The sequence below is a fragment of the Cebidichthys violaceus genome, unplaced genomic scaffold, assembly GCF_023349555.1.
Source record: "Cebidichthys violaceus isolate CVI_PGR_0920_01 unplaced genomic scaffold, fCebVio1.0.p SCAF_14, whole genome shotgun sequence".
Lineage (NCBI taxonomy): Eukaryota > Metazoa > Chordata > Actinopteri > Perciformes > Stichaeidae > Cebidichthys > Cebidichthys violaceus.
Window position 1 is genome coordinate 12,061,039 of NW_027176307.1, and position 14,869 is coordinate 12,075,907.

At 45.3% G+C, this 14,869-nt stretch overlaps 1 protein-coding gene across 12 annotated transcripts in view; it reads left to right on the forward strand.

Moving 5' to 3' along the window:
- epb41l2 (erythrocyte membrane protein band 4.1 like 2) overlaps positions 1 to 13,295 on the forward strand; it is a 41,493-nt gene extending 28,198 nt beyond the window's left edge. For 2 of the 12 annotated variants that reach the window (XM_068708898.1, XM_068708899.1), the window contains exons 15-25: positions 3,501 to 3,551; positions 3,683 to 3,715; positions 6,420 to 6,587; positions 7,174 to 7,350; positions 8,210 to 8,278; positions 8,670 to 9,305; positions 10,594 to 10,722; positions 11,023 to 11,121; positions 11,368 to 11,448; positions 12,757 to 12,871; positions 13,222 to 13,295. In XM_068708898.1, the coding sequence (XP_068564999.1) occupies positions 3,501 to 3,551; positions 3,683 to 3,715; positions 6,420 to 6,587; positions 7,174 to 7,350; positions 8,210 to 8,278; positions 8,670 to 9,305; positions 10,594 to 10,722; positions 11,023 to 11,121; positions 11,368 to 11,448; positions 12,757 to 12,861 (1,548 nt within the window). In that variant the 3' untranslated portion in view covers positions 12,862 to 12,871; positions 13,222 to 13,295. Of the gene's footprint in view, positions 1 to 1,068; positions 3,453 to 3,500; positions 3,552 to 3,682; positions 3,716 to 4,400; positions 4,461 to 6,419; positions 6,588 to 7,173; positions 7,351 to 8,209; positions 8,279 to 8,669; positions 9,306 to 10,593; positions 10,723 to 11,022; positions 11,122 to 11,367; positions 11,449 to 12,756; positions 12,872 to 13,221 lie in introns of those variants that run through there. The other 10 variants (XM_068708909.1, XM_068708906.1, XM_068708901.1 and 7 more) reach the window with 10 other exon arrangements.
- Positions 13,296 to 14,869: the final 1,574 nt, after the last annotated feature.

The following is a 14,869-nucleotide window of genomic DNA, read 5'->3' on the forward strand; positions in this document are numbered from 1 at the left end:
TGAAAGAATAGAATGGAGGGAGTGGATCTGTGCTGCCTTTGTCATAACTGAAAGGAGTAAATAAAGTTTGTTGTACACAACGCATAATATTCAAATAACAGTACAAAAACGTGTATTGTTGTGGTTATAAATCGCGCAGACAAACCCCCCCCCCCCCCCGGTGTGTAAAAGTGTTAATGCTGCTTTTATCTGGTTACTACTGAGACCTCTTTGTTTCTATTTATTCCTACGCTAATGTCATTTCTGTTCACAGGATATTTTAGACACTTAACTAAACCTCCTCTAGGACCGGGAGGCTTCCTCACTTTTATCCCCTTAATTTGGGAATACATGTGTAAAAAAAGGGTACACAGAGCGACTGACGGTGTTAACCAGATAAATATGATTTATATTCATTTTAATGGTTTGCTTTTGGATCGTAACGTATTTAGAGCTGCCAGGCAGGTGTACACGATTTGGACACCTCAGGCCCCGAGAGTGTCCTGTACCTTAGCAGGGGTCCATGTCCACCGGTGGGACACTACTTAGTCTACAGTATATTACTGTATGTTGTGCATGCCTCCTGTTTCTCCTCCCTCTCCCCACTTTCCCCCTTTTTCACCTCTCTCCCCTCGCTCACACACCCCGGCGCTGTGGAACTGACCTCCTGTCTTAAGCCTTGGGTCCAGCGGTGGCTCCCCGTCGACACCGTTTTCTTTCTGCACACATCTGTACTCTGCACTGTGCTCCACCCTGCTGTGCTCACTTTTAACCTGTTTGGTGTGTTGTTCACTGACTAATGTTATGTCTCTTTCCCCTCTCTCTTTTTCCATTCACACACGCCCCTTTTTTTTTTTTTTTTTTCTTCTGCTTTTATCACTTCCCTCTTGCGTGCCGTCATCATTTCATGAAAAATGATGTTTTTAATGCACATTGCGTCGGTTGTTGTTGATTTGTCGTCTTCACTGCTTGCTGCCTCGCTTTGTGGATATGTGTGCGCGGGTCTCTCCCTTCCCTCTCACCCCCTTTTCCCCCTCTTCCTCTCTCCCCCGTGTGCATTTGTCTCTCCTGCAATCCACCTCCCATCAGTCAATCTTCATGTTCCCTCTCTCCTTCTCCTCCTCATCCTCCCTCTCCTCCCTCCCCCCTTCGCTCGACACCATCTCTGAGCTCGACCACGGCCTGTCGGACATTTCCGAAGACGGCGACCTCTTAGACGACGCCGCCGCCTCGCACACACTGTGGGCCCTTCCCTCACACACCATCTCTCTTTTCTCCGACCAGCAGTCGGCCGATCTCGAACACCTCGCGCAAAACCCTCCGGCCTCCCCCCCGATCGCCGTCTCCCAAACATGCAGTGCAGAGGTTTGCGGGGTCGAGGAGGGCTGCCAGGCTGAAACACACGGAGCATCAGCTGGATTGCCAAATTGGTGGAGCTGGTTCTCTCTGAGGGGCGTGGTTAAATATGTTTCGTTCATCCTGTGTTTCCTCTCCGTTTGGGGGAAGAATGGAAGCAGGTGTCCGACCACGAAGCTGTTTTCCGGATTAACAAAGAAACTGAGGTTTTTTACTCGGAAGCTCACTTTCAAGTCCGCGGCTCCAAGCAGGGCCCCCAAATGTATCGCTGCACCCAGATTACGTCAGCTTTTCAACAGTCTGGCATTGAGATTGACTCGTTTGGTGGCATTCATCACGAGCTACCTGCCTGCTAAACTTATAGGTTTGGTTCCTGCTGTTCTTTGGCACCCAACACGACTACGGCTGCCCGCGCTTTCTTCTCTTACCTGTCCTCCGGTTGTCTCTTCCTTTTCCTCTCTCTCTTCTCTGCCCTCCTATTTCTTTTCCGTCCCGTCCTGCCCCTCCCTCTCCTCCCTCTCTTGCTCCCACCTGACCCCCTCGTCCGTACACCGCTACCTCCTAAATCCCTCCCCTCTGTTCCTGCCCTGCCTCTTAGTCGTCTTCCTGTTGGCCGTGATGCTGACAGCGAGCCAGTCCTTGGTCTTAGCCCTGATTTTAGCCACACCCCTCGGCCTGACCCTGTGCTACCTAGAGAACGTGGTCTCCCGTCAACGGAAGGCCGTTCTGCCAACGTTCATCTCTAAGACGGCAGACGCTCAGTCGGAGGATCGGTTAAGCTCTCCGCTCACGCCGGCACACACGCCTCCACGCGTCAGGCACCACGCTCACGCCAGCGCTACCTGGACGCAAGAGATGTGCGATCCTGCCGCATAAATACGCCGCACACACCTCTACCGCTCCCCTTTACTTCTTTTTCTTTCCTCCTGTATGTTTAAACCGTATGTCCGTACATTCAGCCCCACCACCCACCTCCACCTTCCTTACCAAATCTTTTCTGCTTTCCTTCGATCCCTGCACCCTGCCTACCCCACTGTATTGTTTATGATAAAGAGCAAATGTTAGAATAAGTAGGATTAAATAAACTATTAAGACTCAGAGTTTTGGATGAATAGATCAAATAGTATTACGCTTTTAATATAGAGACAAAGAAAGGTATATTAAGAGATTTAAATACTGTACAGAGAATTTTAAGGGCAGGATGAAAATACAATAACATTTAGTGACGACACGCAGAACACACTTTGAGAGTCGCTTCAACCACTTGATGCGTTTTAAATCTTTTGTAAGGCGTCATTGGTAGAAAAGGCACTCCGCAGATTAATGTCACTCTCATTAAATGAAGCGATGTAATCGATAATATGTAAGATAAATAAGCACTTCAGCGAGAAACTCATTTTATTTTTGCCTAAATGTTCAGTTGCTCTACTTTGCCTTTGTAGTGCAGAGAAAGATTAGTTGTTTATTGGATGTTAATAACTGTACATGCAGATAGATACAGTCACCTGGTTTGCATTTTATTGCTCATGAATGTTAAGAGTAAACAGTGTTACCCTTCCCCTGAGCGTCTCACTGTTTTTAAGTAAAACTATGATATCATTTTTCGCGGTGGCCTTTTGCCGTTGTCCGTGGTCGAATGAAGCTGCCGGTGCAGATTTGAACAGACGTGAGCAAAAAGACGAGGCGGGTTGGAAAGAACACTGAAATATTCTGCTCATTGCCAGAATAACTGTTAGAATTACACGTTTACTGAAGTGATAGCTGGCCTCTGGTGGAAAGCATCGAGAGCGTAGTTAAAAACCTACACCGGGAACTACAGTGGTGGTGATTTTACTCGTGGATGGGACTTTGGTTTCGGACCCGTTCTGAACACAGGATCGTAGACCCGTTGGCTGTTTTCCAGACAGGGGAAACATAATTATATGTGTCGTATAGTAGAAAACCACTTCGACACAGACTGAGGGCAGCGGTCCGTAGCAGCTGATGCCTCCCTTTATTGACCGTCTCAGACTCCTGTGGTCACATGACCAGCAGCGCTCCCTGACACCGAGGTTGCTGGGGGGGGGGGGGAGAGAAACCAGCTTTTCCCATCATCCATTTCACACATTTTGTTTTGTCTTCGCGCCCCTACCCTCCTCATTTTTGTCATGACAACGACATTGAAGGTTAAGGAGGCGGACTTGAGCCCTGGTGATGCAGAAGCCACGCCCACCCAGGTCTGTAGGGTCCGTCCTTACCCAGCATGCTTTAGATATTGACGTGAAATGGGTTGTAGTGGTGGAGGGGAGCACACATGCAGTGAACCTAACCTGTCCTCACTCTCTCCCTGATCTCACCCCGTCAACAGTCACAGGGAGCCAGTGAGCCCGCCCCCTCTCAGGTTCACACACTATTATTATTGGTTCTTTGATTGTTTTGATTTGGTCTGTCAATCATTCGCTCGGTACGACTTGGTTTCTTGGTTTGGTTCACATCTCTTTTAGGGTGAAGTTGCCCCAACATGACGACACAGAATCAGTTTTTGAACTTCTCAGCTACCCGATGAGGAATTTTTTTCTGAAAACAAAGAAGAGAATTCTGAATAAAGTTTGTTTTCAGATTGGTTCTGAGTGTAAAAACTGATCCTGAACGGGCACTTTCACCCAAAAGCCTCACTTTTTCGGTTGCTCTGCTGTGGCTTATGGTTTCTCAGTTTCAGTTTGGTTTCTGGTTCATGTCCGTGTTTCATTCTTGTTTTGGGGTTTTGGGGTTTTTGTACATGTCTGTTGGTATTGCTTTGGAGTTTCTTTTTATGTGTCAACATGGGTATAAGTACTAGCATCATAGCATTCAATGAATGAAACCAAAATGTTGTTAATTTGTGCTTGTACCCATCTTCCAGCCTTCATCACAGTTTGAGATATTTTGGCCGTGTCACCGCCTCAATTTTTTTTAATTTCTTTGTTTACACTCTCAATTATTTATTCATTGATTGTTCCAAATTGGACTTTTATTTTGTAGAGGCAAAACAAAGTACATTAATTGATTTTCTCCATTTCATTTTTCACTGTGTGTCTGCCTTCCAGAGTCCAATGAGAGTGCATGGGGACAATATTTATGTGAGGCACAGTAATTTAATGTTGGAGGTTGGTACTGGCGTCGTCTGATGGCCGAATATGAGAACTACATGTTTCTGTGTACTCTGACGCCATCAGAACTACAACTCCCTCTGAACTGTACTACACTGTACAGGACTGCTGCCCTCTCGCACTCTCAGGCTCTGTTGCATGCCTGCGTGTGGATGATTGTATATATCGAAGTTCACGCTTGACTCCAGCTGTTTCCTTTATTTTTAATATAATATGAAAATGTTTTGGTGCCAAATGGTTTCAGTGCTAATTGTCCCGTTTCACATCGCAGCCATTTTGAACATGAGCTTAAAAAAAAAACAGACTCCGAATGTTGCCATAAATTCTATTTATAACAAATGTTTTATCATCAGTTAATTAAAGGATTGTGTTATTTTGAAATCAGCGACAAACCCACAGAGTTATTCTACACTTCCCATGAGCGCTACGAAGCGTTTTAGCATCTTTTAGCTCATTGTTTTGGTTTTAATGGCCCGATTTTAGAAGTTCTGCTACAGCTACTAGATCAGCTACAGATCAGATCAGGTACGTTCACTGGAGGGGATCCATGGAACTACTGCTCCCTGAAGAACCCCCATCCCGATTGCACCACAAGGGAACTAAGATGTGTTCAGTGCTGAATCTATGAAACACAAAAATATGCATTTGATGTGTATCTTGCCACACAGTACAGTCGAGACTTTCTCTTCCAAGACGTTTCCCAGGCCGAGTGTTCACAATAGCTGCTTTGTGAAAAGGGTCAGCGGTGCGTCGACGTGACTGTGTTGCATGCTTTGTGCATGTTGAATGCTGTGTTTTTTTGTGCGCTTTAAAGAAAAAGAGAGAGAAATGTTGTGACGGTCCTCGATTGATCAGAGAGTCTGATTATTGGCAGGCGGCTGCTTCTAACCTGACTAACTCTGCCTCACTAACGCCCACGAGGAGCTCTCCTCCTGTTTTCTGGTGATTGGCTGCCAGCGTTGAGTGATGCATTTGATAACTTACTAAAACAACAACAACCATTTATGCGACGTGGGACTGATGGTGATGATCTGTAGTCTGTATAGTGTGTGGTATTATACGCTGAGGGAAAATTATTTTTCATTTGTGGTCTAATCAGTCGATATCTGAGGAGAATGTCGATCGTCTCCTCTGTAAATAATAGATCATTGTTGAATCCTGTATTCTAAAAAAAAAAAAAATTTAAAATAGATGCAGTTGAAATGGAGGGAAAGAAAATGGCAGAGGATAAGAAGGAATAAGGAGATAAAAAGAGCGGGACAGTAGTGACTGATTTAAATAATGAATCAGTCACATGGGAGAGCAGTGAAGGAGGGAGATAGAGACACGATCAGCTCCATGTTGTGCACTGCTGTTCCTGATTTAAAGGCAAAACTCCAACAAGATGGAGAGACCCTGTTTCACTGCAGCCTGCCTATGAACACACACACACACACACACACACACACACACACACACACACACGTGTGAACAAAACACGGGGGATAAAAGCCAAATGTAAGATTTCAGACCCCTTTAAACGAGGCTCCAGTGAGGCATGGCGTCCATCTTGTCTTCCTCCTGATTGACAGACTAATGTTCCTGTTTTGAACCCAATTTTCCCCTCCTTTTATCCTCCTTCCTCCCTCTCTCCTTCCCTTCCTCCCTTCTCCTTTCCTCATTCCTTCTCCCATTACATTTCTCTTTCCTTTCAACCCTCTCTTCACTCCGGCCTTTACTTGTCGTCCCTCTATTGTCATTCATTTCTTTTTATTCCTCCTTTCTGTTTCTCTTTCTTTCCTCTCCCCTCATCTATCCCACGTTCCTACCCTTCCCACCTCTGCCCCACGTCCCAAATCTTATCCCATCATCCCTCCATTTATCCACACTCATCTCATTTACTCTCCACCCCCCCCCCCCCCCCCCCCCCCCCCCTCCCCTCCCCCTTCTTCCCTCCCCCCTCCACTCCCTCATCAGGACCACGATAAGACCCAAGAAGACGTTCTGAAACACCAAGCTAGCATTAGCCAGCTAAAACGCTCCTTTATGGAGGCGCCGCCTCCCTCTCCTCCGCAGCCCAACCAGTGGGAGAACCGCCTCACCTCCTCTCCCGCAACGATACGTATTCAACAGCAACAGCAAGTGGTACGTCTGTCTGGGTGTGTCTGTGTCAGAGGAGATGCGCGAGGCATTTCACTTCAGGTGAAATGTCCTCTTTGCAGATGATTGCGGTGCGACGAAACTGTTTGTTGCAACAATGTGGTTTTTATTAGAAAGAAGTGCACGTCTCACGCTTCTGCACCTTGATGTAGAACTCAAAGTCGTCTCCTCTCTCGGTCTTAAGTGGGCGTTTTCGTTTGATGCTTTCTCCATGGTGGGGTTTTCATAACCTGATGTTTATAGCTCGTCGTCACTCGATGGACTTTATGGGGTTTTCTTTCTTCTTCTTCTGTAGAAACTGTTGCACTGCTTCAATTCTTTATTTCTTTTCAGCTGTACAAGTGTCATATTCTGCTGTTTTCTGATCTAAACAAATGTGTTCCATTCTGTTCTGGTTTATATAATCATTACAAGACACAGACGTAAAGCTTGGCTGCTCTTTCTCTGTGTGCGTACTTGTTTTTTTCGTGTTTGTGGATTTCTTTTCTATCTGTCGTCTCTCAAACGTTGCCTCTTTTTTCTCTCTCTCTTTCTCTTCCTCTCTGCGTTCTGTGTTTGTGTTTTGCTGTAGAGCCTTGAGGAGGAGATAGCTTCTGTGCTTTTCAGTAGACACTCTGGCGCTGGCTTTTGTTCAGCTCCATCCGCCTGCAGTGTCGCCGAACCGACTCTAGATGGCGATATAACCACATCTACCGCTTCACATCTCGCTGCTGTCCGCAGCGCCGCCGCTCCACCCTCTGCCGCCGAGGTGCTGCTACTGAACATTTTAGGAGTCGATGGGGTTTACTTTTCAGTTCAGTCGCTGAAAGTAAATTCTGAGCTCCTGTAATGCCTCAGTGAAATAAAGATGCTTGCCAGATGTGTTCACAAACGACACTAAAGAGACGCGAGCTGTCCACAATGCCTGCTGTGGACGCTGGATGAATGGTAGATAGTTAGCATCGGGGACCATTCATCCTGATTACTGGGCATGGTAAATGTAATCTAAAGCCACTAACAGCTGGATGTTAGGACGTCCTCTTGTGTCATTTTTAAATAGAACCTGTTCTTTTAAAGCTCCTTTAGGGGAACATATCTCTAAAAAGCAGCAGGTATTGAAGCAGCAGTTTGTTTCACTAAAGAGAAAGACAAAAGACTTTTTTTTTTAACATGAGCTTTTAAAATGGCACACGGGACATTTCAAAGCCCAAACTAAATGTTTTACGGTATGTTTTCTGTGGTGATCCACATGAAGAAGCTGCTGCCTTCAGTACCACGCTCCCTTTTATCGTTTTATCTTTTAAGATAAGCTCCGGTGTTCACTGATGGGGGATATCCTCTTTAATCCATCTTCCATGGATCTTCTTATTCTTCTCTTCAAACTTCTTTCATCGCGTCTCTTTGACCGCCTGCTGCGATTTAACGCGATACTGTGTGGGAAATCAACTTGATTGTGCATGAAAGACAGGATGGAGGATCCGTACAGCGCATCCATCCCTCTGCGCCGTCGTAACGAAGCGCCTCGGCGTCACCTCGGTGACGTTAAGCGCTACCGATGATGATGATGATGATGTCGTCGCTGCTTGGTGTGTGTGATTGATTGTCCCGGTAACTTTTCTGTCACGCAGGAGAGCGAGCCCCAAGCGGAAGCAGCTGCTGCCGATAACGTGATCTCTGATACCAAAGAACCGGCGAAGGTGGATCTAACTTTCTTGTATTATTCCATGCAGCCTTCCATTCGTGACGCTTCCACCGTTTCCTTCATACCTCCATTTTCCTCTGGCAGCTTGAAATGCCAAAAAAAGCTCCCACTGCAGCCGTCCATCCTGTGGCTCCTCATTTTCTCTTCCTCACTCTTACATCTTTCTGCCTCTTTGTCCACAGTTGAACGTCTTCATCTTCATTTCAGATTTTTGTTGTGTATTATATTGATTTTCATTTATTTATGTTCAATGATCATGTTATGTTTTGTTTTTTTCTGTCCCCATGCGTTTGCTGTGTATGTGTGTGCACCTCATTGCGTGTGTCTGTGCACTTTGTGTACATCTGTGTGTGTGTGTGTGTGTGTGTGTGTGTGTGTGTGTATAGACAACCGAAGTTGAAATTGAAGAAACCGTTGTCGTCCAAGAGGTGTCCGTAGCACCCAAACCCGGACTTGTCACGGTTACGACCAGCTTCCCTGCTTCTGGCCCACCTGCAGAGCAGGAAACACTAGAGCAGGAAGTGACAGTTGAAGCGGAAGTAGTGGTAGCGGAGGAAGCCAAAGCGGCAAAGCGGGAGAGCATTTCCTCTGAGAGCGAGAGCGAAGAAGAAGCGGAGTACCATCCAAATGTCTCCATCTGCCATACACAAATACCAGAGGAGAAGGAAGAGGAGGAAGAGCAGCAGCAGCAGCAGGAGGAAGAGGAGGAAGAGGAGGCTAAGACGGCGGAGCAGGATGTGTCGGCTCAAGACGCTCCTTCCATTCCGGCTGAAGTCGTTCAATCTGTAGAGGCGACCGGTCGGGAGGAAGAGGAGTCCAGGAACGAGGACCCAGAGGAGGAGAAGAACGCAGAGGAGGAGAGGAAGGAGAGCGCCGATGATCCAGAGACGACGCCCGACGAAGCCCTGAATGGTCACATCCTGCCGGAGGAGAGCGTGATCGCAGAGGAAGAGCTCAAAATGAACGGAGAAGCCTCTCTGGCCGAAGCAGAACACCGGCCACAGGTTATTTGTTGCTCTGAGGTAAAGTCTTCACTGGGCCGACTGCGGAGCTTCCCACCGGGCTTTGATCCCTCCTACCAACTGTAGAAACAAATGTTTGTTTCCCTCCTTCCTGCTTTCCACAGTGCTGGTTTTCCCTCCTGCTTGCGTGAATATTTAAGCCCCATGTACATCCTCACACTCACGTTCTGTTCTGTGGAAACTCCTTTAAGCCTAAAATGAAAGAGGTTAAAACCAGACTGATGAAATGAAATCACCACCAGTGTTTTGGTGTCAAGTTACCATCCCCTACACAGTTTTTCACCATCCTCGTATATATATTTTAATTTCTGTGTCATCCACTATCCTCACACTTCATACCATCATCAACACGCCTAGTTCTCTCCTGCTGCACATAGTGTGGTGTGTTGCTGTTACTGCCTCCTGTATTAGTGTTGTGAAGTAAATGGGGCCTAAGTGGAGGATGCATGATGCTCTTTTTGCTCTGCATGCTGCATTTCAGTGTGTGTGTGTGTGTGTGTGTGTTGTGTGTGTGTGTGTGTGTGTGTGTGTGTGTGTGTGTGCGTGTGCGTGTGTGTGTGCGTGCGTGCGTGCGTGTGTGCGTGCGTGTGTGTGTGTGCTTACTGTGTTTTGTGTCATTAGTGTGTGTCCTCCACGTGTTTGGCAGTGATGCTTCCGTTTTTTTTTTTGTTTTTTTTTAATTGGCCCCGTCACGGTCGCCATGGTAACGGCATTGTGGAAATCATCATTGCCAAGCACTTTGAGAAAATGCCACCCAGCCGCCTGAATGTCATCGTCGCATGCTCGTTTACATATCAATCGCCGCCTTTTTGTTTCCCGCCGCTGTGGTTTGAGCGCCGCTTGTCTCGTGGACTCACGTGTCGTGCATGTTCGTGCTGTGTCGTACTTTTGAGTCGCACGTTTTGACACCAAAGATGGGGGGGGGGGGGGGGGGGGGTTCGTAGTCGTGCTGCTGTTGTAGCCGTCGCTGGAAGTAGTCCTTGTCGTATTCTGCGTTGATGTGTACTTGCATGAGTTTGGAAGCGCTTGGTTATTTCTTTTTTTGCTTGAATTTTGTTGCATTTACTCGCAAATATTGCGTTTTCCTCATCTACTTCTACTGCTATGTCAACCACTTTTGATGATAATTAACACATTTTCTGATTTTTTCTTAACACACAAAAAATCTGAAATCCAAAGCTAGAGACCAACATGTTTCTTTGTTTCCTTAACTGTCTCAGGTTTAATGAATTAACCCTCTCTGTATTCACCCCCCCCCCCCTCACTTCTCTCTCTCGTCCCTCCCCAGCCGCCCGTGGTAAAGACAGAAATGGTGACTATATCAGACACGTTTGCGGCCCAGAAAACCGAGATAGCTACAAAAGAAGTGCCCATCGTACATACGGAAACCAAGACCATCACATACGAAGCCGCACAGGTGCTCGCTTGAGAAACACGGGGAGCCTTTTGTTCATTGTGTCAGCATTCATCTTGTATTTGTGTGAAACATTTACGTCGTCATTATTTTGAGGCTTATTAGTGTTCCGTTTGAAAGCATGTCCCAAAAAAAAAAAGTTTTCTTTCCTAGAAACAATGCATGCCGGCGTTTTATGTAATTCCTTCCTCCTCAGGGAAATCATTTATTAGTTTGGGAGAAAAGTTTATTGTGAGCATCAAACATCCGACGGGGACACTCTAACGCTGATGCACGGCTAATGATCGTCTCCTCTGTTATCAGCTGGATGGTAATGGAGATGGCGAGCCTGGAGTGTTGATGACTGCTCAGACAATCACCTCTGAATCTTTGTGTACCACCACAACCACACACATTACCAAGGTACACACACACACACACACACACACACACACACACACACACACCCCGTTTTCTTCTTGTGCCCTGATGCATTATGACATTACATCTCTTTCATCAGACGCCATTCATTGAACTTTTTTTTTTTTGACGGTTCCTCTCATGTTTTGTGATATTTCCGTCTTATCCGCTCCGGGCGGCTCACAATAGTTCACAGTGGTGCCATCGTAACGGGCGTCAAAGCATTGTTGCGGTATTGTTTCGTTGCAGACGCTAAAGGGCGGCCTATCGGAGACGAGGATCGAGAAGCGCATCGTCATCACTGGCGACTGTGACATTGACCACGACCAGGTCAGTATCCCGGTCGGCGATTACCGACGACGCCACGCTTGGTTTTGATGTGGCTGGTGTGAGAGGCTCTCCAAGTACCGTTTTGCAGAAGAAAAAGTGCATTAAGTCCAAATTCTGCACCTTTTTTTTTTTTTTTTACTTTTTGTTTTCAGAATTATAAAACTTTTTTTTAGGGTTATGCTGAAGCTCTACTGCCAGCAACATCCTTCTGGTTTCTTAAGTGAACACTTAGACGTCTGGTATCCTGTTGCCCGCAGTCTGAATGCACAATGGGATTTATTAATCATGAAGACATGCCTTAGTCCCACTCAGATTCCACTCTTCCATCTCGTCACTTGTTCATCCATGCATCCAGAAAATGGCGTCTTAACCTTTTTTTTTTTTTCTTTTTTTTTGCCTCGTGCCGTCTCATTTTGCTGCTCGTCATTTTGTCCCAGATGTGATGAATGCTACATGCTAAAGCTACACTGAGGATACATCACATCTGAGTTAGTGCAGTCCAAGTGCATTTACTCAATGACGCTGACATTTGTTCTGTTCACAAGCATATTGGGTTTTAAATTTCAAAAAATAACCATGCGCTTAAAGTGCAGATTTTAGCTTTAATTTGATATTAACCAATATTAGTCTCTCTGTCCTCTTATTGTAGATGGGCCCATGTGCAAGACCAGTTTTGCAACCATCGACACTTATGCATAGAAATTGGGAGAGAACTTAAAAATTGGGAAGGCCGTTCTCCCAATATGGTTGTGAACGATATAAAAGTCTCGTTGTCCATATACATGCAGACTGCTCTGATTCCATAAACCTGGCCAAGCTAGTTAGGCATTTCAGATATTTGAAATATGGGCGACCCTCTGCTGATGCTCTCTTATGGGTGGCTTTGACTCGACAGGAAGTTGCATGCAGCGCCCTCAAAATATCTCAAATACTTGACAAAGACAGAAATCTGTTCTAGCTGTGGATCTTTATGCATGATCCCTCGTCCACTGGTTTCTTTAAGTTGCCTGTCTTGTTTGATTTGCTGGATTTACATTGATTTTTCCACTTGATGTGTCTGAAGGTATTTTACTTCTTCCAGTTTACACCCCCCCCCTCTCAACCTCCCCCCATTATTAAAAATTCAGTTAACCCAAAGAAGTAAAATAGCACGAGTCACATCGATCGTAAATCCAGCATTCTTTGTCATTTTTCTTTATGCTTCTTATTTAATTTTTCATTTAACTCCACCATTTTCCCTCCCTCCACCTCCTCCACTGCCCGCTGTGCTCGGCGCTGCCACTGTGTGGTCGCCCCTCGGTACTGCAGGCACTGGCCCAGGCCATTAAGGAGGCCAAAGAGCAGCATCCTGACATGTCTGTCACCAGAGTGGTGGTTCATAAAGAAACTGAACTGGCTGAGGAGGAGGATTGACTGAACTCAGGTAATAATAATAATAGTAAGCCTTTTATTATTATTATTATTCGTATACATTGGAGGTCTTTATTAACAGCGTGGGGTGCATACAGTGGTTTATTTAAAAAAAAAAACTGCAAATCAATGGGCTGGAACAAAACAAACCTCCCACACATGAAGCTGCTAGAACCATCCGCCGTCATCACAATGTGAAACGAGTTGAAGGAAGAGAAAGAATGTTACGTGTAGGAAGGTAGGCAGTGACTAATGGAGGTCTGTGTGTGCAGCACAAAAGGAAATATTTCAAGTAGGAACACTAATGTTGAGAGCCAGTCATCACGCCACTCAGGCTGACTGCCTTCACCTCTATGTTCCCAGAGTTGAAGGGCCCATCAAGACCCATTGAAGGACCTCCATCAACCTACGACAACCAACCTTGGCTGACTGAGGAGGAGGAGGAGGAGGAGGAGGAGGAGGAGGAGGAGGAGGAGGAGGAGGAGGAGGAGAAGAAGAAGAAGAGCAGCAGAGAAGGAGAAGGGGTAGACAAATGGGAGAGAAGTTGCCAATCTCTTCCCAGTCGGTCTTTCTAACGTGTCTGTGGTGCGTCTAAAAACCCTCTCCAAAAACCAAGAAAAACAAAAAAAAAAAAAATAAATAACATCCCCTCTCTCTCTCTCTCTCTCTCTCTCTCTCTCTCTCTCTCTCTCTCTCTCTCTCTCTCTCTCTCTCCCCTCCCCGAGGGAACAAAAAAGAACCACTTCGTTAGCTTAATATTTCTAGCGTGTTTCTATTTTTTAATAGTGCATTTTTTTTTCTTCTTCTTCTTTTAACTGTTTTACAAAAAGAGATGTAGAGTGTCCGTCATGTTCTTCAAAGTTTAAAGCTGCAGGAATGCACCGATGACCAATCCTGAAGAGGTATCAGGCTAAAAGTGATTGTTGTATCATTGTACTGATTATTCCCCAGTAACACTGACCTCACTCAAAAGTCGACGCAAATTTAACTTCTTTTTTTTTTTCCCCATCTATAAAAAGACGTCGATCTGAAATAGAGGAAGCTTGATAATAGTCATGATTTTGGTCAGAATGTGATTGATTTGATGCTTTTGTTCCGTATCAGTAAAGTGGTATTGGTACATTCCTAAAAAAAAACAGTAACTCGTTAAATTACAGCTCCTCCCTCACTTCACTATGTTGTAAACGGAGAGTAACATAATATAACACGGCATTTTTAAACTTAAAGTAACAATTAGGACTTCAGGAAACACAAAGACACAACCTGATTATTATTTTTTTAATCAATTAAAAGCTCATTGGGAGAACACTATCACACTTTATTACTAACAATTACAGGAAACGGGGAGCTGTAACTTAAAATATTGCAGTAAAAACCAATCAACCAGGTTTTTGAGTTTTATGATGCTATCTTGTTTTGTTTTTTTCTGTAAGTTTAGTTATTATTCATCCACATTCCGTGTGTGTTGACTAGCAGCTTGGTGAGTTCATTTTCAGTTCTTTTTACTCCACTCTAAGAAGAGAAGACATTTTTACCTTTCATAGTAAGGAATGCACATTGACATTTATTAAGCTCAAGAAGCCAAAAGATGCAGGTGGAATTAATTCCTTGTGACATATTTGTGAGTTTTACTGTATTTTAGAGTTAATTTGTACTAAATGGACTGAAAATGAACTGACTTTAACGCTGATGTGTACAACTGTCTGTACAGTGGAAATAAAGGTTATTAGATTGGGAGCATTAACGCAGCTTTTTCAGTAGCTAAACGCGCTCCCTGGGCCCCGCCCACATTACGACACTAGCCATTCCCATTGGGCCCCAGGGGGAGCGAGGGAGCAGTGAGCTGACTTTTGATTGGGAGAGAGGACCAGTAGATGGAAGCGTAACTGGGAGATAGAGGCGTGGAGAAGAATCGGATGCATGTTGCATGTTACTCTCTTGACGAGGGCAGAATTCACTCGAGTTATTTTGCATCCTGCAGTGAGTTAAAGCCGTTTTGATATTTTTCGGG